We start from the raw sequence: 21,304 nt of genomic DNA, 5'->3' as shown, positions 1-21,304 counted from the left end.
AATCCCAGGAGCTGGTCCAGGTCAGCACACAGTCCCAGAACCAATTTTGCCTCGCGGGTGTTCACAGTTGCACCCACCCTGGCCTGCTGGGGGCACTTGAGGCAGGGGTTTTCTCAGCATTTGGGGTCCCTCATACAGGTGTTTTATTTTACTCCATTGCAAACGGAATGAAATGAAGCTTTCTGAAATGGACCCAGTGTCCAGGTTTTGCCTCAGCCCCTCCAGCACGCCCAGCTCCCGGCACGCATCCATCCGCTGGGGCAGAGTGTGTGATGGATTGACCAAGGGAGAAAAAAATTAATCAGGCTGGAGGTAGCTATGAATTACGTGGCTAAAAATACCTCTGCGGCATCTCCTGCCGAGACATCCCTGAGCAAAGCCCCAAGGAGCCTGAATCTCTGCTGACACCCCATCGATCAGCCCCTGTCGCTGGGAAGGGCCAGCAGCCGCACAGCAGCTCCGCGGGCTCGGCTGGCTCAGGATTCACTGCCGACCCCGGCAGCCATGCGGAGCTCGATCCGCCAGCGCAGCCACACGAGCCCCTGAGTCAGCAGATATCGAGCGCAGGGCGAGGCACCCATCCATCTCAGGGGGCTGGGGAGAGGCAGGAGAGAGGCAAGAGAGCTGCTCTCCATCATCCTGCACTGAATGGCTCTGTCGGGGACGGCTGGGGTGGCATCCGCGGGTCGGCCACCCACCCACCCAGTGGCAGCGGGGTGGCTGGTGCTGCCTGGGCTTGGTGCCACCCATGGCCCCTCCATGGCACGGTTCCTTCAGGGATAAAGAGCACCAGGATGGTCAGTGGTGGGTAAAACCAGGATCTTGCACTCCTCCAGCACCGCCTATGACCGGTGAGATGGGGGTGGCTGCGGGGAAGGGTGTGGCGGGACATCTAAGTGCCATTGCAGCAACCCGTGCTACTGAGCCCTTCCCCGGCACCGAGCTTCTGCTGGCTTTCTCCCGGTTTCCAGGGGGAATTGCTGCTCCCCGTCCCCCAGAGCCAAGGACCCGCCACCACCTCAGGCTCCAAAGCCATGGGGCCCAGCCCCCCGGCACCCTCCAGAGAGGGCACCAAGGTGTCCCCAAAGGTACAGGTGGCTTCTCCGCGGCCGACTGAACCGAGGCACTGTCCAGGCGGGGGGGCCACAGGCGCTGAGCGCCCTGCTAGGACTCGCCGTGCGGGGGCACTAGATGGCAGCAGAAGAGCGCGCACGGCAAGGGGCACGGGCCACGGGCAACGGGCACAGGGAACAAGCACGGGCATGGGAACGGCCCCTGGCATCTGCACCGGCACCGGCACGGACACGGACTTGGGAATGGGCACGGGAACGGGCACCGGCACCAGCACGGGCACGGACACGGGCACCGGCACGGAACGGGCACTGGCAAGGGAACGGGTACGGACAGTGGAACGGACACCGGCACCGGCAGCAGCGCAGACACGGGCACGGGCACAGACACGTCACAGGCACACTCAGCCCCGGCACCGGGCGGCAGCGCGGGACTCGGGGCGCCCCGCGGGGCATTGTGGGGACAGTTCGGGATGAGCCCCGGGACATCAGGGGTTCCCGCTGGCCATCCCCGGCCGTGGCCACGCGGAGAATTTGGGGCAGCTGAGGAGGGGAGTCGAGGCGTATGGGTGACGGTGGGCCCGGGGGGCCTGTGGGGGTGTTTGGGGAGGGGCGGGGGGAAATGGGCACCCTGGCCAGCTGGCACCCAGTGTGTCCTGGGGCACACACTGATGCCTCCTGCCCTGGGTGCCACGCTTTTTGAGGGGGCTCCCCACACAGCCCAACAAACGCACCTCCCAGGTGCTGCTCCAAAAGGAAGGAAAGAAATCGAAAGGTTTTGTAGGAACACTCCAGCACCCAGGAAGAAACTGGAGCTGTGGGAGAAAGGTGCTTTCCTGAGCAGAGGGGGAAAAACCATACATGCTTGTACACAGAGGTGTGAGGTGCCCACACACACATACGTCTGCACATGCACACCACGTGCTGAGGCACACGTGTGTGCTGGCCCCCATGCACACAAACCTGAAAATACATGTGCATGCACACACTCCTGTGCACCCCCTCCGCCACAGACACACAGACACACACACAGACACACACACACACACACACAGCTCCTTGCACACACACCAACCTGCTCGGGCACACCTGGGCACAGGCAGGTGCCCGCACACAGCCCTGTGCCCTTCTGTGCACGTTTGCAGAGCTCACACATGCACACACATGCACGGCCCTTCCCAAGGTTTCTCGTTAAAAAGTACCCTGATAGGTAAATAGGGGGCAAGGCTGGGGGCCGCGGGCGGGGCCGGGGCCGGGGCAGTCGCGCTGGGGGGGCTCAGCCCAGCTGCTAATGACCCACGGCCGGTGCCAGCTCTCTAATCCGTGCAGAGGTTCAGGACAAACTGTACCAGCGATTATATAAACCGACTCGCCTCTATTTATTTAATTCCCTTTTATTTATTTATCGCTCAGCCAATTGAAGGCAGGGGAGTGTTGCATCCCCCATCCCTCTCCCGCCCGGGCCACCCGCCAGCCGGCACCAAGGGCTGTTGTGTCCCCTGGAACCCCACGTGTCCCCCCGCCACAGAGCCTTGGGTTTCTGACACGTCTCGCGGCCTCTGCCACAGGGCTGCCGTGTCCCCTGGCACTCAGTGCTGCCACAGGGCTGCTGGGGGTCCCACACCCCGCGTGTCCCCTGTCCTCACCGCACGTGCATGCGTGTTCCTTTCCTCAGTGTGTGCATGGTGGTGTGTGCTGAGAGGACAGCGGTGCACGTGTGCGCACACACACACACACCTGAACACGCGTGCTAAACCTCCGTGTGCACACACATCTGCACACGCACAGGCATGTGCACATGCCCACGTGGTCACATGTGCACCTCCATCCACATGTGCAAGTGCATCCGTGCACAAACACCCCCGTGTTTGCACGCTAGCACCACGCAGGCAGCAGCTGCTCTGCCAGCTCCTGTCCCCCGACCCAGGAGGTGACATGAGGACACGAGGCCCCAGCCATGTCAACAGCCTGCCAGGGCCCAGCCTGAGAACTGGGGGGGCAGGGAGGAGGAAGTCCCATGGGGAAGGCACAGGACTCTCTCAGGGTCTCCCATGTTCCCCTGGCACACAATGGCACACTGAGCTGGTGGGCTCCCACCCTGATCCTCTTCTCCTTTCAAATGGGGAGGCTCAGGAAGCAGCAGAAGGGGGCACTGGGGGGTGCTGGACTGCACCCCACCTCGTCCACTCCCTCCCCACAGCATTGCCCACCCTTGCCCTGCCGTTACATAAAGGCCTGATGACAGTAAATCAAGGGGCAAAATGTCTCCCTCAAATTAATAACTGACTTCCTGCGGTTGCAGATTCACCCTCAGCGCCTGTTTGTAACCCCCCTTCCCACCCCCCCCCGCCTGGGTTAATGCTCCCAGGCGCCGTTTGCCATTAACCAGCTCCAGCACCACGCAGAGTGAGAGGCTGGGGCCCAGTTATCCCAGTCCAAAGCAGGCAGTTATCCCAGTCCAAAGCAGGCAGGAGCCCTGTCTCCACCCATTCTGGTCCCAGTCTGGCAGGAGTGGAGGACCTGCGGTTCTGCCACCATTTGCCTGGTGCCCTTGGCCATGGCACCCCATCAGCTCCTGTGCAGGGCCAGAGCTGGGGACACAGGGAATAATGGGGCATGGCCTGGGCGCCCTCCTGTCCTCAAACCAGGTACAGGGTCACTCCACACCCTCCCCCCTTCCTGCAGGCTGCCCAGAGGGGGTCTGGCAGAGCCTGGTGATGTCCCCATCACCAGCATCGCCATCTCTGGATCTGTGTCCTTCCCCAGCAGCCTCCCAGTGCTCCCTGCGCTCCCATTCTGTAACTGGGAGCAGGCCCTGCTCGCCGGGAGCTGGGACTAGAACTGCGGCCAAGCCATTGTGCTGTGCCGCTGACTCGTGCGGGAAGAGCGGGTGCTCCCGGATGAACCCGGCTGGCGCAGCCGTTTCCTGGTGAATTTCTTCTATATTAAAAAAAAATTAAAAAACCAAACAAAATTCTTCTTAAACTAGTTAAGGTTGCTAAGAGACAACAATGTGCTTTATATGGTTCCTTATTGACAAAGCCCAGCTCTTAATAAGCTCTGAAATGAGCGGCGAGCAGCTTGGGAAGCCCACACGGCAGGGCCGGACACAGCACGCCGCCGATTCCTTCCTCCCACAGAACCCCCCTAACCCTGCCTGGCAGGACCAGGGGAGGGCTGGGGCTGGTCCCCATTTTCACCCCCATCAGCTCCCCCGGGCCACCGCTGGGGTCCAGCCATGCCCTGCTGGCACCAGCAGCATTTCGGAGCTGCCTTCTTGGCACAGGTACAGTGCCGAGAGCCGCCTCCACGCCCGTCTGCCAAACACCCACCAGCCCGGGCGCAGCCGGAGATGCTGCGGCTCCCTCGGGAGGGGGAGCGGAGCCGGCTGGATCCATGCTTCCCATGCCAGGCACGGCGGGTGCCGGGTGCCACGAGCCCCCTGCGGGGAGCGAGCCCATCGTGGTGCGAGAGCCAAGTGTGACGTGCGGGGCCGGACGCGGTGCCGTCAGGGTCAGGCTGTGCTCCTTGGCACAGGTGCTGAGCACCGGGGCTGGGCCCGGCGCTGCCGCTGGCATGTGCGGGCAGGAGCGGGCAGGCCCCGGTGCCAGGTGGGGCTGGCAGCCAGCTGGCATGGCAGGGAGGCTGCGGGCTCTGCAAGCAGCGGGCACCACCCTGGAGCTGGTGAGGGGCGACGGGGGGGGGGGGGGTGGACAGGCCGAGGTCAGCCCTGCTGCCATTCACCTGCTGTGATGAGCCACCCACAGCATGTCACCGTGCTGATGTCCCCATGGGAACAGCCCCAGGGGAATGACACCAGCATGCGGGACAAGGAATGGGCAGGAGGTGATGAAGGTGACCAGGAGCTGATTAGGTTTCTGGGAGAAAGTCTTTCTGGGAGAAAGTCTTCTCTTCTGAGAGATTTGGGCTGAGGCCAAAGGCACTCTCAGCACTCCCGTGTCTCACCCTGCCATCCCTCCTTTGCCACAGCTCCCAGAGCAGCTCAACACCCTAATTTTTCCCTGCAGAGATGATGTGGGTGCTGCACAGAATCCCCACAGTGGGATGAACCGGGCCCCAAGCATCTCCATGGCTCCAGCTCCAGGTGTTGGCTCCGTGCCCAAAGCAGTGCCAAACCCAACCTTGGCCCAGCCACAGCCTGAGCCTCTGAGGAAAGGGGATGCCGCAGGCTCCTGGCTGCTCCCAAAACAGTCCCAGAGGAAAAACACGTGCAGGAGCACACGTGTGAGGAAGAGGAGGATTTGGGGGTGTGGATAGCACCCCGTTTGCCCTGGCCCCGGGCACTGGTGCGTCCGTCAGCACACGGAGCCTGGGAATGTCGGTGGCTGAGTTGACTTTGGCTGGGGCCTGCTCCCGCCTCGCCCAGCCCACGGCGGCATTTCCCACCGCCAGCCCCCACGGCCTGGAGGGGTTCCAACAGCCCCATTCCCCCCGTGTCACTGCCCCTGGCACCCCTGGGCACTGGGGGGTGACAGGCACAGCAGCAGGATGGGGGTACCAGCCCACAGCTCTTCAGGCTCGCCCATCACCCCCTCCCAGAGGGCTCGGCTCCCCTTTCCCCAGCCGGGGTCAGGTGGGGGCCGGGGTCGGATCCGTGCCTGCCTTGGCCACGTCCCCAGCTTTTCAGCTTAGTGCTCAAATCAGCTTGTGAGGTGCTGGCTGCTTAGCACCCAAATCCCCAGCCAGGGCTAAAAATAACCCCCCAGGCCCAGCGGGTGGCAGCTGGCACTGCTCAGCACTGCCTTGGCACCGCCAGGGAGGGGCCCTGGAAATGCCGCTGCTGGAGTGGGGCAGGGACAGGGACCAGGAGGCAGGAGCTGACCCCATCCCTCACCTGTGTGCCTTTGTCCGCCACAGGCTCAAGGCTCCTGTCCCCAGGGACATAAGAGGTGTCAGAGGGGAAGGTGACTCAGTATGACACCAGTTCCTCCTAGTGGCACAACTGGGAGTGGTGCCAGGCATAGTGGCCTTGCAAGAGGGTCTTTTCCCCACTGCCAGAGTCTCTGCAGTAATCCAGGAGAGAGTCTGGGAAGACGCTTTAGTGTCCTCATGCTCCATCTGTGACATGGGCGTTGTCCTCACCCCCCCAACCACCCTTGTCCCTGGCACTGCCCTGGTGCCCAGGCAGCCTGTGATGGCTTTGGGCAGCCTCAGCCCCCAGCCAGGGGAGGAATGTGGAAGTTCTGCTGCTGGGAGCCCTCGGCTGGAGGGAGCAGGAGGTTGTGGCTGTCCGTCCCCTCTGCCACAGTGGCCACCACCGTTGGAGGAGCAAAGCTGAGCTCAGGGAGCCTCAAGCCGTGTCCCTGCAGCCAGAGTTGTCACATGCCCTTGCGCTGGCCAGGGGGCACCGCCTGCACACCGGGGGGACAGCGAGGGGAACAAAAGCCCCCGAGCTCCCTGGGCAGCCCCTGGCGGCTTGGGCCGTGCCGTGCCTGTCTGCAGCACGCTCGGAACATCGCCGGAGCCGTCACCGTTTAAAAATAGCGTCTCAGCAGAGTGCAACCGCGTTCCCTAAAAGCCATGTGGTTCAAGTTAGAGGATTAATTGGAAATGCTTATTTTGATTTGCAAAGTGATTGGATTTTTCCAGGGCATTTTGAAAGGAAAAAAGTCTGAATTTAATTATCACTATTCCAAAAAGCACCATGGGACTGAGTGTTTGAGGTCGTCTCATGTGTGCTTCACACCCCGCTCCAAAATGCAGGCGGGCTGTGGGGACGTGGTGGGACGTGGTGAGGGTGTCCTGCTGTGTCCCACTCCCACTGTCAGGCCAGTGCTGGCTCCTGGCCACTGCCAGCTCCCGGCCATTCCGGACACCAGGGAGTCAGAGTGACCAGCAGCCAGCGTGCGGCACCCGGCAGGATGAGAGCTCAAGGGGAACTGTGTCAGCACAGGCCAGGCCTGCTTTGGGGAGGGTTTTCTTTCACCAAGTTGCTTTGTTTTTACCAAAATGGATTTTTAACAGTAATTGCCTTTTTCTTCTTTCTCAGGGAAAACATCATTTTCAATTACATTTCTCTGGGTTTCCATTGAAAAATGAAAAGCAAATGCTCTTTCTTGCTGGCAAAATGTGGAAAAATGTCTAGGAATATTTTTGTCCAAATGAAAACAGTTTCAGTTCTTTTTCGAGATCTCTTTTTTCCTGAAAAGAAACCACAGTTGCCTTCCCAGTTATTCTAGTCAGACTGGTTTCGAGACAGACTTCCCAGTTCCAAGGCTGGAGCTGGGTTTATGGTGCTCAGGGGCTGCTCTGAGGTGCCAGTGCTGCCGTGACCCCTCCACGGCTGGTGGAAGGATGGGCCAGGAGCAGGGTGACACCTGCACCAGAACCTTGGCAGGTCTGGGATGCACCAGCCTGGAGAGACTCCTGCTCTGTGCAGGAGGCTGGGGCTGCAGGGATTTGGGAATGTGACCTGAAACCGGCATTTCTGAGACATTTTGGAGCCCAGGGATCGCACTGCACTCCCACAGCCCTGCTCCCACCTCAGTGTCAGACACAGGTGCAGCATGGGGGTGTCTGGGAGGTGTTGGGGGTGTTTGGGGTGTCAGGGGTATCCAGTGCCCAGGGCAGGGTTGGGATTTGGGACCAGGCTGGCACATGCTGGGCACAGCAGAGCACCCAGCAAGGCCTGCTCACAGCCAAAACCCGCCTGGATTCAGAAATGGTGCCTCCATTCCTCCAAAATACCCTTTGTTTGGAGCCTCTTTCTGCCTTGAAGCTCCCCCCAGCAGGTCTGGGCCTCAGAGCTGGCTGGGATGCAGGGCACACACGGATGCAGGATGCCCCACAATGGAGGCTCCGGCTGCAGGAGCTGTTGGCTCCACACATCCCACAGTCCTGCCAGGCCGGAGGAAGGGGAATACAGAAATCAATGTTCAACATTATCACTGGGCTGAGATTTGGCTCGGCTTCCTGGCCTGTGGCACTGCCTTCCCCCTCCTCCCCACTCTGGGAGCACGGCCAGGATGGCTGGGCAGGTGGGAAGTGCCAGCGTGGGTCCTGCTGCCTCCGCGCTGCCAAGTGCCCTCCTGCATGCCTGGGCTGGGCACTTTTCCCACCACCCCCTGCTCAGCCAGGGATGCTCCTTGCACAGAGCTCACCCATGTCCAAAGTGCCACGGGAGCTGGAGCGGTGTGCAAGAACCCTTATCTCTGCTACGACAACAGCCTTCACCCAAAAGGCCCCAAAATGTTGATTTTAAAAGATTCAGGATCCAGCAGGAAAATCTTCCCCCACGAGTCTGATTTGCCCCTGCAAGTAAGGATCTGTGCCTCAGTTTCCCCACTTGGAACACAGAGGGACATGGTGCTTCTTCTGCACCCATGGGAATGGGACAGCAGGGACAGATCCTGCCTTGGGCCCCGCGAGGCAGCCTGGGGTGGGAAGCACAGATCCCCTTCTTCACCCCAAAAGAGCTGAAGGGTTGGGCTGAGCCCCGAGGCAGAGTTTGGGTGCAGCAGCTGGGAGGCTTCAGCCCCAATCCTACGGGAGAAGGAACAGCCCCGACGCTGGCAGCCAGCAGAGGATGTTTGCTCCCGCTGTCACGTGCCTCCACCACATATTTAGACACCGGAGCAAGCCGGCCCCGGTGACAAACATGGTGCCACTTGGGTAAACACAGCCCCTCGGAGGCAATGCACCCGGGGCCACCGTAGGGAGAGACCCAAGAAACCAGAAAAAAAGCAGTAAATAAGGAAAAAAAAAAAAAAAAAGGCAAAAAAAGCTGGGGGAATAAAAGGGGGAAAAGGTGAAAAAAAAAAAAAAAGAGGGAGAAAGTTAAAAAAAAGGCATAAAAAGGAGGAAAAATAAAGGCAAAAAAAAAAAAAGAAGAAAGCAAAATAAAATGAAAAAAGAGCCAAGTAATTGTCTTTAAAAAAATATTTTCCTCCCGGCTCGCTGCAGAGCGGCTGGGCGAAACGCCGGGAGCTGAAAGCCCTGTTTTCCTCGCTTCCTATTAAAAAAAAAAAAAAAAAAAAAAAAAAAAAAGCAAGCAGCAAAGCACCACCCAGCAGCCCAAAGCAGGGATACAAAGTCCACTTGTGGCCCTGCGCTGCACCCTGGGCCCGGGCGGCAGCTGGGTGCTGGCGCAGGGCGCCTGGCACACAATGGGGGCTGTTGTTGCCGGAGCGGGAGCTGGCGGCGGTTCAGGGCCGGGCAGAGCATGTGCCGGCGGCCAAGAGCTGGCGTGGCTGGTGTTAACTCTCCAGGCCCTGCTCTGAGCGCCCCGAGTGTGAAACAGGCGGGGAACAAATCCAAACCAAACTCCCTCGCCCTGGCATGGGGTGGGGTGGGCAGGGTGAGATGTTTTTCCCCATGCAGCTCATTAATGCCCCCTGCCCCTGGCCCAGCAATAATTTGGGGTTTGTGAGCCAAGGCTGGACCAGGACCATGAAGCAGCCCCTGTACCCTCGTCCCAGGGCTATCCAAGGCCTCCCACCCTGCAGAGAGTGCCTGGCCCTGGCACTGACCCCACAGGGGTCTCACAGTACCCACCGCCCGCTGGGCACCTGCCTGCGGGCAATGCCCGGCCTTGGGGCACTGTCACAGACAGCAGCACCCACATCCCTGAGTGCCAGCACATCTCCCAGGGAGCCCCTAGCAGGTTACAGCACTCTCGGTGCCTGCTCCGTATGCCCAGGCTGGTGCATGCCAGGACACCACAGTGCGGGTGCCACGCCAGCTCTGGGGGTTCCCTGCCACCAGCCTGGGGTGCTGCAGGGGGGGTGACCCTGCAAACCCCGTGTTCAGACAGAACATCCCATCTCCTGGTGCAGCTCAATGCCCTGTGCAATAAACACTTGGGCCACATGCCCCCCAGGGCTGAGGTCCTTGAGCTGCAGGTGGGGGCTGCTGTCCCCCCACCAGTGCCTCACGCAGCCCCCCCAGTCACAAACTCCCTGCTCTGCCGAGCTGCCTGGTCCCGCTAATAAAAAAAATAATAAGGACATGGAAAATTCTATAATATCCCTTTCCAGCTCCTTGGATTTGGCTTTCGTTAATTCGAAGCAGACCCTGGGGGGGGGCAGAAGGGGGGAATCAAATCAAACCAGAATCATGGCATGGAAAGCCAGTTTTCACAAAAAAAGACCCAAGCCAGCAACCCCAACATTTGAATGCAGCAGGAAAGGGAAAAAAGTTTAATATGTGCTTAAAAACAAACGAGCAGTGGTATCACTTTTAATTAGGAGCCTATTTTCAAAGCCCTTATTACTTACAGTACGCTCAGCATCCAAGTAATTTTCCTCTCTCGTAAAATCGTGTCAGGGAATGGGGAAAGGGAGAGAAAATGAGGGAAAGCAAGGAGGGAAAGCAAGGGAAAATGAGGGAAAGCAAGGAGGGAAAGCAGGGAGGGAAGGCAAGGAGGGAAACTGAGGAGCGAAAGTGCGTCTGGAAGGCGAGGAGGGAAGGCGAGCCCTTTGTGCAGCCGAGAGCTCAGTGAGGCGAATGTCCATGCCAATTTGTCTGCAGTAATTGGTTTAGTTGCAGACAGAGGCTGGCAACAGAGTCTGTGAGTTGCCAAACTTTTCCTGGGAAAGGGACCCTTCATCTAATATCGCTTTTGGGTATTGCCCCCGTTTGTGTCACTCCGGGACATGTCGCTGTGTGCTGGCACAATTGGAAGCTCCTTCTGGAAAACTAATATAATAATTCTTTGCCATTCCCCTCAAACTTTCTTCTTGCAAATTCCAACCCAGTTTTCTCCTCTGGCAAACAAAATCCTCAGAGAAACCATTTCCTACCACAGCAAAGGCCTCATCTAAGGGCCGCTGGAGGGTCCGAGGCCAGCTCTGGGCTCCAGGGCTGTGCTTGGAGTGTGAGCCCACACCTGGCCCCGCTGTGGAACTGCTGCAATGGGCCAGGGTGGTTTGCCATGGCTGCTGCCGGGTGTTTGCCCTGGCATTGCCCTGGAGCACCGGGCACACACCGTGGGAAGGGGCTGGGCGGGGGCTGAGCCGGAGGTGCTGGATCCAGCGCGGGAGAGGTACCTTGTTACCTCCCCGCGCTTCTGTTTGCTTTGGCAACTGATTAAAATTCCCCCAGGATTCCTTCCCACTTCTGTTGGGGCTCCAAAACACCACCAGCAGCTGCTTTTGTCCTTGCCAGGCCCAGCTCCTGGGGACTGAACCCCCCAGGGGACAGGGTGCCAGCTGGGTCCCCAAAACACTCGCTGTGCTCGCCGCACCCACTGCCCGCCACTTTCACTTTCAGCTCCTGAAGCTTCCCTGCTCCTCTGCCCTCCCCTCCAGCAAAGCCATATTTGGGGGGATTTTTGTCCTTCCCTCACCCCTGGGTGCCGCTCCCCTAGGCACACAAACATTTTGGGGAGTCCCCCTGGCACTGGGGCGCAGCTGGGCTCGGTGTGGTGGCGCAGAACCACATCCCTTTGCTGAGGATGTCACCGGAGTCGTGGCACTGGGGTGCTCCCGCTCCCTAAACTGAGCTGCAGGGGCTGAGGGGCTGCCATGGCAGTGTGACCGTGACATGAGGACAGTGGCAGGACCCCCCTCTGCCAGATATGTCTGCAGGAGGAGACAAAAACCAAACTGGGATTCACTCCTCCAGACAAAGAGTCAGGGCCATATTCCTCCCCATTCCTACCACTACGGAAATTTCCCCAAATTCCCCAACACCAACACAACAAACCAGCCCTGGGAGCGTGGCCAGATTTGATTTATGGTTTTTTTTGTGGACAAAAAACCAAAAAAAAAACAAAACCAAAAAAAAAAAAACCCAAAAAAAAAAACTAGTGAGGAAACATTTCCTGGTTGCATTTTGCATTTGGGGTTTGGTTGTTGTTGGGAACTTTTTTTAACTAGTGAAATTTTGGTGTTTGCAAGAATTCCTGGTGCCTCCATCCACATGTGGCTGCAAAAGTCCTGGCCCAAGCCCCCAGCACATGGAGGGCAGCAGCACCATGGGCCCCTGGTAGTGTTTGAAGCTATTTGGCAAACCCCCTAAAGCCCCTTTTTGATGTAAAACCAAGTTTTAGGGTCATTTTGGGGAAGCTTTGCTCTGGTGAGGTTACGGTTCCCGTGCCACACTGTGTGAGAGCAGGGAAAGGGCTACACGAGCTCTTTGAGGGCTGGTTCCAACAAATCCAGGGGGAAAAGGTGATGTTTGAGCCAATAGAAAAAAATACAGAGTGGGGGGGAAAATTGGGGATTCATATTATTTTTTTTACGTCTAACTTGCAGCAAAAAAACCCAATAGAAAGCCACAGCAAAAATCCTAAAACCCCTTGAAATTCCTGCAGAATAATTCCCTGAAATCTGCTAACAATTTTTAAACTGAAATCCCCCCCTTCTCAGCAACAATTTCACTAGTTAAAAACCTGCTTTAGAAAGAAAGAGAAAAGGGAAAAAAAAAAAAATCTCTTTTCATTGCACGTTTTGGCTTTGAATCGAGCCAGGCCAGACCTCTGCCTGTTTGGGATCCAGGCCAAGAGCCATATGCAGGAATAAAGTAAATAAATTCTGGTCAAAACCAGAATATTCTCCTTAAAAGTTATTTTAAAAGCAAAGAAAGGCAGCAACAAAACTATCCCAACATAGATTATTTCCCTTTCTCTCCCTCTTTCCAGAGAGGGACGTGGCTCGGCCATGCTGTTGCACCCAGCAGAATGGGACCTTGCAAAAAACCCTGTAAAAATGCTAAAAATGAGCCCCAACAAAGGGTTAATGAGGCTGGGGGATGTTTCCCGTGGCAATGGGGGGGCATCCAGCCCTGTGCTGCTCCATGGGTATCTGCACCCCCTTTAGCTGAGCCCAAAAGTTGGCATCGAGGTGTCTTAGCAGCACAAATCAACCATGAAATGCCCTTTAGAAATAAAATCCAGCTTTGAGGGGGGGCCCCACAAATTTCCACTTGTTCCAAGCACTGGTTTTATAGACGGGGGGTCGTGAGCTCAGAAAAAGGCTGGGATAAAAAACCATGGAATGAACAAAGGGCCTGATCCAGCCACTCCCTGGAATCAGGGTAACTCAGCTTCCACCTCCAGGCTTTAATCCTCACGAAAAAGCACATGGAGGAACAGAACTGCTCCCCAAATCTACCCCACTCTTTTTGTTTTATTCGAGGCAGCAGGGATGGCCTGCACGGGAAAATTCAATTGGGTTTGGATTCCATCCCCATCCTCAAAACACTGTTTACAGGCAGCCTGGAAACACACAAACAATTAGGATTTTTGTATTTTTAGTGTTTTTCTGCCTGGGGGGTTACACCAGGAATTGGGGTTCAGGCTGAGGAGCTGAAGGGAGCAGAGGGAGTGGGGACGGTCTCCGCAGGATCTGGCAGCTCCCAAGCCCCATGGGCAGCACAGCCCACAGCACCCCAAATCCTGCAGCACCCCAAATCCTGCAGCACCCCCCTGGATCAGGGGTCAGCTTTTGGGGTGCCCTTTGCTCTGCCTCAGGCCCTACCAGTGCCAGGGGACAGGTGCCACTCACTGCACTGAAATTATTTCCACCCTCGGCCAGGGCTGTTATGGCTCCTGCAGGATGAGTCCCCACTGCCAGAGGAGAAATGGGATCGTTCTGGGGGGACAGACTGCAGGATGAATTTGGGGCGACACAAGGTGTGCCCCTGGGCCACTGGAACCCCACAGGTATGTCTCAAAACCAAGGCCAGCAGCTCTTCAGCCCCAGCTTTGAATCACCCAGGAAATACTTTTAACAGCATTACAAAAATAAATAACCACGGCAGTTGTTTATTTATAATAAATAAATATAAATATTTATTATAAATAATACCTTCTTTATCATGAAGAAATAAATAACCCCTTCCCCATCACCCTGCACCCCAGGGCCCCACAGAAGGGAAAATAAAATCCCAGCCCTCTCTTTCTCTCCCTCCTCGCCCACCCTGGCACTGCCAGCCTGGCACAGCCCCGCAATCTCCCACGGCCCGAGCCCAAATATCCACGTCCCCCCAAACATGCCGGGCCAGGAGAGGGAAGGAATCACTGGAGAAAAATAAAACCCTGGCAGGGAGAGGGAGCTGCCAGTGGGCACCACGGCGGCCTTGGAGGCGGTTAAAAATTGGCAAATTCTTCCCAGGGTTTATTTTTGCGCCGTATCGCACTCAGAGCCGGGCAGAAATGCAAACTGTGCTCGGCGAGCGGAGTTACCGCCGAGTTTACATTCCTCGAGGCTTCTGGAGCTGGGACGAGGCGAGGGAACTGCTCATTTCAGCCTTTTTTTTTTTTTTTTAAGCTTTAAAACAGGGAAGTGGCTTTTTTGGGGGGGAGCAGATGGTGATTAAAAAAAAAAAACCAAAAAACAACGTGAAAGAAGTTCGAGAGGTTTTAAATTTAAAGAATTTTTTCTTTTTTTTTTTTATAGACAGCTGGAATAAAATTAGATCTCATTTCCATAAGGCCGATGGCCGTACTTGTGTTTGACAAATAACTCAGTAAATATATGCATATATATTATATATATTTATGTAATATAATACAATACCCTGTGAATGTACAAATTAATGTCCGGTATCTTGGTATGCATGTGGTGGGTTTAGCAGGCAAAGGGGATATGGGAGATGGATAAAATAAACCTCCCGTGTATCCAAAATCTCTGCTAAATTTGAGCTGAGATTGTAAAAATGATCAGGCTCAGAGTACCCCCCTAAAAAAAAAAAATCTATTTAAAAAAGGGGAAAAAATATGGAATAAAAACTAGTGAAGTGACTGAGTAGTTTACTTTAATTTTATTTTTAAAATATACAATAAATTATTTAGCATATTATTTATCACACTGAAACCATTTGAGCTCAAGGCAGATGGAGATTATGTTCCTGTTTGTTCGGGACTACGAAGCGTGCCGAAAAATCCAGGCACACGACACACGATTCGGCCCTCAGCAAACTGGAAAAATATCTAATTTTTGTTGCCTTCCTATAGAAAAATATGGTTATTTGAAAGGATTAAGAGATTAAAGGATTACTCGATAACAAGGGTTAAAAATCCAGGTCCAGACACAAAAGGGGTCGATAGAAATGAGGGAATCGCACTCCCCCCTACAAGCCCTTCCCCACAGCCGCATCAAGCCCAGTGCCCAGGTCGCTGCCAACTTTTGAGCGGGACTGGGGAGGCAACAAAGCCCCCGACCCGCCCAGCCCCGGTGCAAAGCAGTCTGTGGCCTTGAGGGACGGGGGGAGCCCGGGGGTGTTCCTGGGGAAGGGGTGAAGGGAACAGAACACGGGAGCGTGGGGGGACAGCTATGGGTGAGGAGCCCTGGAGGGGATGGAGGATGCTCGAGAGGGCTGGAGGGGACACAGCCGGGAGGTGGCTGCCCCCAGGGACAGGGGGTGGCAGGGAGGGCGAGCAGGGCAGGTGTCCGCACTCGGGGGTGGGGGTGGCGGGGGGGGGGGGGGAGAACCAACGGGGTGTCCGCACCCGGGAACTGGAGTGAGCGGGGGTGTCCGCACCGGGGGTGCAGAGCTGTGTCCATGGAACGGGGGGTGTCCGTGTGCCGGGGTGAGGGCGAGGGCGAGTCTCCGCGGCGAGGAGCCGGGGCCGCGCCCGGGGAATGCCCGGGCTGGGAGCTGGCGGCCAGGGTTGAGCGGGGCCGGGGGTGCCCGAGGGATGCCCGGGGCGGGGGCGGGCGGTGGGCCCAGCGCTGCCCGCGGCTCCTCCCCGCGCTGCGGTAGCTCCGCACCGGGGCCGCGCCCCCCCCGCCTCCCCCGCGCCGGGCAGGGCCGGAGGGGCGGCCCCGCAGCCAGCCGGCCCCGGGGGGGCCGCGCCGCAGCCCCCGCCACCTACCCGCACCATCCGGGGGCCGCCGTCGCGCTGCCGGGCGAGCGGGGCCGGAGCCTTCCTCCTCCTCCTCCTTCTCTCCCTCCTCCTCCTCCTCCCTCCCCGCCCCCGCACCGGGAGCGTCCCCGCCGCAACGCCGCCGGTGCCCCGGGCGAGGGGAGGAGGCAGAGGAGGAGGAGGAGGCGGGGGCGGTGGCGATGGGGCCGGGGCGCTGCGGGCTGCGAGGAGGAGCCGTGCCCGGCCGGAGTGGGGCTGCGCCGGGGGGGCGCGGGGGGGATGCCCGCGCTGCTCTGCCGTAGGCGCCGCCCGCCCGCCCCGCTCCCGGGCTTTATTTTTAATTTCTTTCTAATTTTTTTTTTTTTAATTTTTAGAAAAAAAATTTTTTTTTTTTTTGCTTGCCTTCCAAAAATACCCATCGCACCCCTCCTCGCCATCCCCCAGCCCCGCCACCCCCGCAGCGCACAAGGCCGGGCCGGGCGCGGGCTCCGCGCTCCCGCCGCCCGTCACCGCCGCCCCGCGCCCCCCGCCCCGCAGCCCGGCCCCCCGCCCGGAGCATACCCTCCGGCAGCGCGACGGAGCCGGAGCGAGGGTGACCGCCCGCGGGGGACACTGTGCTGTGCCGCTGGCCTCGGAGGACTTTTACTATAATTACCATCATTGTTATTATTATTATTATTATTGGGGTTTTAATTTTTTAATTCTTTCGCGGGGCAGCGGTTTTTTCCTCCTCCTTCGGCGCGGTGGAAAACACACGTTTTAGACCAAAATCCCAAACCAGCCCATCCATCCTCTTTGCTTTGCGCTTCGCAGCAACTTGGAGCCCGTTAATTGCACTTGGCGATGGTAGGTCCCATGACACTTTCGTTTTCTCTTCTACTTCCCCCTCTCCCCTTCACCCCATCGTGTGCGTGTGTTTGCGGGTGCCCCCACGAGCAAAAGTTGCTGCCGGGGAGGGGGCGGCGGGGCGAGTTTAATACGGTGTCGGGGCAGGGGGGAGCGGGGCGGCGGGGGCGGGCGGGGGGAAGCTGCCGCCGTCTCTCCTCCCCCTGCCCACCCGCCCCGCGGTACCGGGGGGCGGAGGCGGCGGCGGGAGCCGCCCGGCGGGGAGGTCGCGGCGCGCCGCGGGGGGAGCCTCCGCAGCCAGCGGAGGACTGGAGGGAGCTGAAAATGGCCGCTAAAAAAGGGGCGGAGAGGCCGCCAGCCGCACCGACTTGAACTTGGAAGTGACGCCCGGGAGGGTCGCGCTGAAGTCCGCGCTGCGCGAGGCCGCCCTGCCCGTACTGGGGTGGGAGAAGGGAATCACCGTGCTCGATTTGAGAATAAAAACATTCCCCCCGGCCCCGCTGTTCAGGGCTTCGCCCGCTTCTCCTCCTGCCAGGCCACAGGGGCAGCGCGGCGGCGCGGCCCGAGCCGCCCCGGGAGAATGCGGGCACCGGGCCCGCCCGGCCAAGTTTGCGCGGAGCCGCCGCATCCCGCGGGGACGGGGATGCCCCTGCGGGAGGAGGGTGCGGGGCGAACGCCATCCCCGGACGGGGATGGGCCGCGGGGGTCGGCAGAAGTTGGGAGTGGAAATTAGTTATGCGGGAAGAGGCGCTGCGTGGGCTCGTCCCCGCAGAGGGGAAAAAAAAGGCCAAAAAAAGCGGTTTTCCTATCTTTGCGGGGGGGAAAGAAGCAGCGCTGGAGCCGCGGCCCCGCGCCGGGAGCCGCCGCGTTGCGGGTCAGGTTCCTGAAGGGACGGGCGACCCCCGGTGCGGGAAGGGAGCGGGGCGCGGCCCCCCCGGGCCGGGAGGTGCCCGGGGATCCCCTTTGTGTTCCGCCCGTGGCGCTCTCCGCGCGCTCTCTAATTAGCGTCATTAGCGCCCGCGATCGGCCGGGGCCGGGGGGTTGCGGAGCGAGAACTTGCGGTTTGGAGTTTGCCGGGCGCAGGCTGCGCTTTTTTCACCTCCCGCTCTCTTTCTGCGGGGGGGTGGGGGGGGGGGCGCGGGGCTGCCCCTGGCGCTTTCTTCCCCTGTGACTCCGGGATGCTACCGGTGGTTAAATAACGCGGAGGGGGGGAATAAGCGTCTCCGCGGGATGAGCGAGATGCGGCGGGGGCAGCGCGGGGCGGCCCCCCCGCATCTTGGCTGGGTGCGGGGAGTAACACCACTACCACCCCCCCGCGCCGGGGCCGCTGCTCAGAAGTTGCACGTGAATCTGCAGGGTTTTTTCTCTCCCATCGCCGGATTGGCTCCGTTTAGTTTAAAAAAAAAAAAAAATTAAAAAATAAAGCCCCCAAAACAAGCAAAGGCGGGCGCGCTTCGCGCTGGCCGCGCCGGGCCGAGGGGGGATTCGCCGTCCGCGGGGGCCCCGTCCCTCCCCCGCCCCCCCTGCCCCGCAGCGCCTCGGCCCTGCGAGCCAAAGGGGGTTCCTACATCTTTAAATGGGATGTAATATTTTGGGATGGGCTTTTTTCATAACGTCACTTCATTCCTCGCTCTTTTTTTTTTTTTTTTTGTCTTTTTTTTTTTTTTTCATTTTCTCATTCTTTCTTTCCTCTCTCTCTCCGCTGCCTGGGTCTCGGATGGAGCCGCTTCCCTTCTAACTTCCCCGCCGCCCGTGCCTGCAGGCTGGGTGCGGACCGCCGACCCCCCCCCCGGGGCGAGGATGACTCTCCTGCCTCTTTAAACCGCCCCCCCAAAACCCCAAACAAACAACAACAACAAAAAAGCGCTTTTTTTTTCCAAGTGGGGGGGATTTTACTTTTTATTTTAAATTTTTTTAAGGGTTGGTTTGTTTTGGTTTGGTTTCTTTTTTTTTTTTTTTTTAGTTTTTTTGGCGGGGGGGGTGGAAGTTGGAATCTTTTTATTTCCTCCTCGGCCCCCCCTCCCGCGGGGCCGCCCCCCCGTGCCCGGCTGCCCCCCCCCGGGCCCCGCAGAGCCGCTCCGGAGAAGAGAGAGAGAAAAAACGCCCGGACTGCTCCAGCCTCCGAAATGACTCAGTAACTTTTACGCCTCGAGTCTCAGCCCTGCAATTAGGCACTTTCCCAGCACGGCTCGGGATGTATTCGTCTCCTCTCTGCCTGACCCAGGTAACCGGGACCCCCCCCGCGTCCCCCTCCCCCCAATTTGCTCCTTTCTCCGCAACAGACTTTAGCACTTGCAATACAAAAAAAAAAAAAAAAAAAAAAAAAAAAAAAAAAAAAAAAAAAGAAAACCCAAGAAAATGCAACACCTCCCTCCCTAAAAATAATCATAACAGAGAAAGGCGGCTTGGGGCCGTGCAGGGCTGCTCAGAGGAGCCGCGTTCCCCTCCTGTCCCCCTCCCTCGCCTTTTGCAGGGTTTTTTTTATGGTGTTTCTGGTGCTTTTTGGGTTTTTTCAGCCTTCACTTTCACTTGGGGCGTGGGGGGGTTGGAAGATTGCGTTGTGGTTTGGGTTTTATTTTTTGGTCGCTGCGCCCAGAGGTGGGTGGTGCGGGGAAGCCGCCGGCTCTGGGGGTGAGGGGGGGTTCCGTGGGGTGCGGGGGCTCCCCGGTGGGCTCGGGGAGCCCGGGGGGATCGGCGCTGCAGGCTCGGGCTCGGCCGTGCCGCCTCTTGCGTAGCGTGAAACTTTTTCCTTCCCTCCCCCCAGCCTGGCTGCACATGGTGGGGTGCAAGGGGTGGGTGGGCACGGGCATTTTGTTCAGAATCCTCCGACTTTGGGACAATGCGCGCCCGGCCGTGCCACGCTGCGCCAGCGGGCGAGAGGGCGGGGGGCCGTGCACGGCAGGATGTGGGGGCACCCCCGCGGTGTGCCAGGCGAGGGGCGATGCCAGCCCCCGTCAGGCTGTCGGGGTGACGAGGGGCAGCTCCCAGCCGTGCGTGGGGACACTGATGTCACCCCAGGCCACGCCGTGGTCCGGTGGCACGCGGCAGGGCGGCTGTGCTGGGCCCGCGGTGCAGGCGAGCGGGGCGTTCCTGCAACCCCCCAAGAGCGGGGATGGCTGCGGGGGGGACACCCAGGAACCCCCCCCCTGCCCACAGCACGACCACTGCGGCTCTGCCTTTGCTTTGTGCTTATTGATCGCTGATATTTATTTAATTATGGAGCAGGCAGCTTTCTCTGCCTCGTAACCTGTTCCCTGCTGGCAGCCGCTGCCCGCTCCGGGCCCGGCCTCGTGCTGCGCCCCCCGGTCTCTGCTCTGGGGGGGGGGGGGGGGGGGGGGGGGGGAGGGGAGGGGGGCTGCTGCAGGACCCCCTGCCCCTGCCAGCCCCCCTCCCTCGGCACGGGGCTGCCTCTGCCTCGGGGCTCGGGCTGCGCTGCCCACGGGGGTCCGTGGGGGTCCGTGGGGTCCCCTCGTGGCCTGCTGAGGTGCGGGGGCAGTGCGGGGTCCGGCCCCGGCTCGCCCCGGCAGCAGCGTGAGGCTGGTGAGGACACGGCCAGGGTGGGCAGTGCCAGGGCTGCTCAGATGACCCTGAGGTGGTGCTCCCTGTTGTGTGGTTGACTTGGCAAGGGTCACACCTCAATCTGGCTTATTTACTTCTCTTTCTTCCTTTTTCTTTTCTTCTTCTTTTTTTTTTTTTTAGTTCTTTTTCTTTCTTTTTCTCTTTCTATTTTATATTTTTACTTTTTCTTTTTTTACCTTCTATTTTTTCTTTTTAAATTTTCCCTTGCTCTTTTTCTTTCTTGCTTGCTTCCTTGCTTGCTTTTATCTCTTTTCTTTTTTTTTTTTTTTTAATTTTTTTCCTTTCTATTTTCACCTTTCCCTGCCATCCCGCCTTTCCCACCCTGACTCCATCCCTCCCAGGGGTCCCACCACCTCCCAACCCTCCGAGTCTCCAGCTGGTGCTGGGTTGGCAGCGCCTGTCGTTGCCAGCTCACAGTGCTCGTGTGGTGTGGGAAGCCGTGTGGTCGCTGGCCTGGCCGGGGCTGGCAGGAGCCTTTCTCCTCACAAACCCGCGCTGTTCCCAGCTCTGCTCCTGGCCGACGGAGGGGAGCTGGTTTTTCCTCCACGAATCCTCTGCCCCACTGCCCGGGCACGGGAAAGGCTCTGGTGCTCTCCCCCTCAGCCCGACACAGGCTCAGCTCCGATCGAGCCCGGCTCGGGTGGGACCAGCCCTCGTCCCCAGCTCCAGCCCAGTCGTTCCCGTTCCCGTTCCCATCCCACCCGCGCGGCGGGCAGGCTCGCCCGGGCTCGGGAGCTGCGGATGGTGATGTGGATACATTGGAACGTGCGCGGGAGCCGCCCTGCCTTGGCCTTTGCGCATCTCCCCACCAGCAGCACCGCCAGCCCCTGGAGCCCGGCACGGCCCTGGCACCGCGGGACCCCGCAGGCGGGCAGGCGCCCTTCCCGGCCGGAACGAGCCCGAGCAGGGGAGCCCAGCAGCACCAGAATAGCTCTGGCAAAGGGCTGATAGCCCGGGACACGCTCCTGGCCACGGCCTCGGCCGTATCTCCCGTCAGGCTAGAGGGTGGCTCTGTGCCCTCCCAGCTCTGTGTCCCTGC

General features: G+C 58.9%; 2 protein-coding genes across 5 annotated transcripts in view; one reads left to right on the top strand and one right to left on the bottom strand.

Annotated features, from left to right (window-relative positions):
* Positions 1 to 14,780: 14,780 nt before the first annotated feature.
* Positions 14,781 to 16,498, bottom strand: LOC132339772 (basic proline-rich protein-like). Its single transcript, XM_059870263.1, has 3 exons — positions 16,402 to 16,498; positions 15,484 to 16,061; positions 14,781 to 14,982 (listed from the first exon to the last, which is right to left on the bottom strand). The coding sequence occupies exons 1-3, from the start codon at positions 16,496 to 16,498 to the stop codon at positions 14,965 to 14,967; spliced, it is 693 nt and encodes a 230-aa protein (XP_059726246.1). The 3' UTR covers positions 14,781 to 14,964.
* NFIC (nuclear factor I C) overlaps positions 16,412 to 21,304 on the top strand; it is a 44,396-nt gene continuing 39,503 nt past the window's right edge. For 2 of the 4 annotated variants that reach the window (XM_059869703.1, XM_059869702.1), the window contains exon 1: positions 18,714 to 18,910. In XM_059869703.1, the coding sequence (XP_059725686.1) occupies positions 18,881 to 18,910 (30 nt within the window). In that variant the 5' untranslated portion in view covers positions 18,714 to 18,880. Of the gene's footprint in view, positions 16,687 to 18,712; positions 18,911 to 21,304 lie in introns of those variants that run through there. The other 2 variants (XM_059869701.1, XM_059869700.1) reach the window with 2 other exon arrangements.

This window comes from Haemorhous mexicanus, chromosome 29 (assembly GCF_027477595.1).
Source record: "Haemorhous mexicanus isolate bHaeMex1 chromosome 29, bHaeMex1.pri, whole genome shotgun sequence".
Lineage (NCBI taxonomy): Eukaryota > Metazoa > Chordata > Aves > Passeriformes > Fringillidae > Haemorhous > Haemorhous mexicanus.
This window is presented reverse-complemented; position numbering and strand designations above follow the sequence as displayed.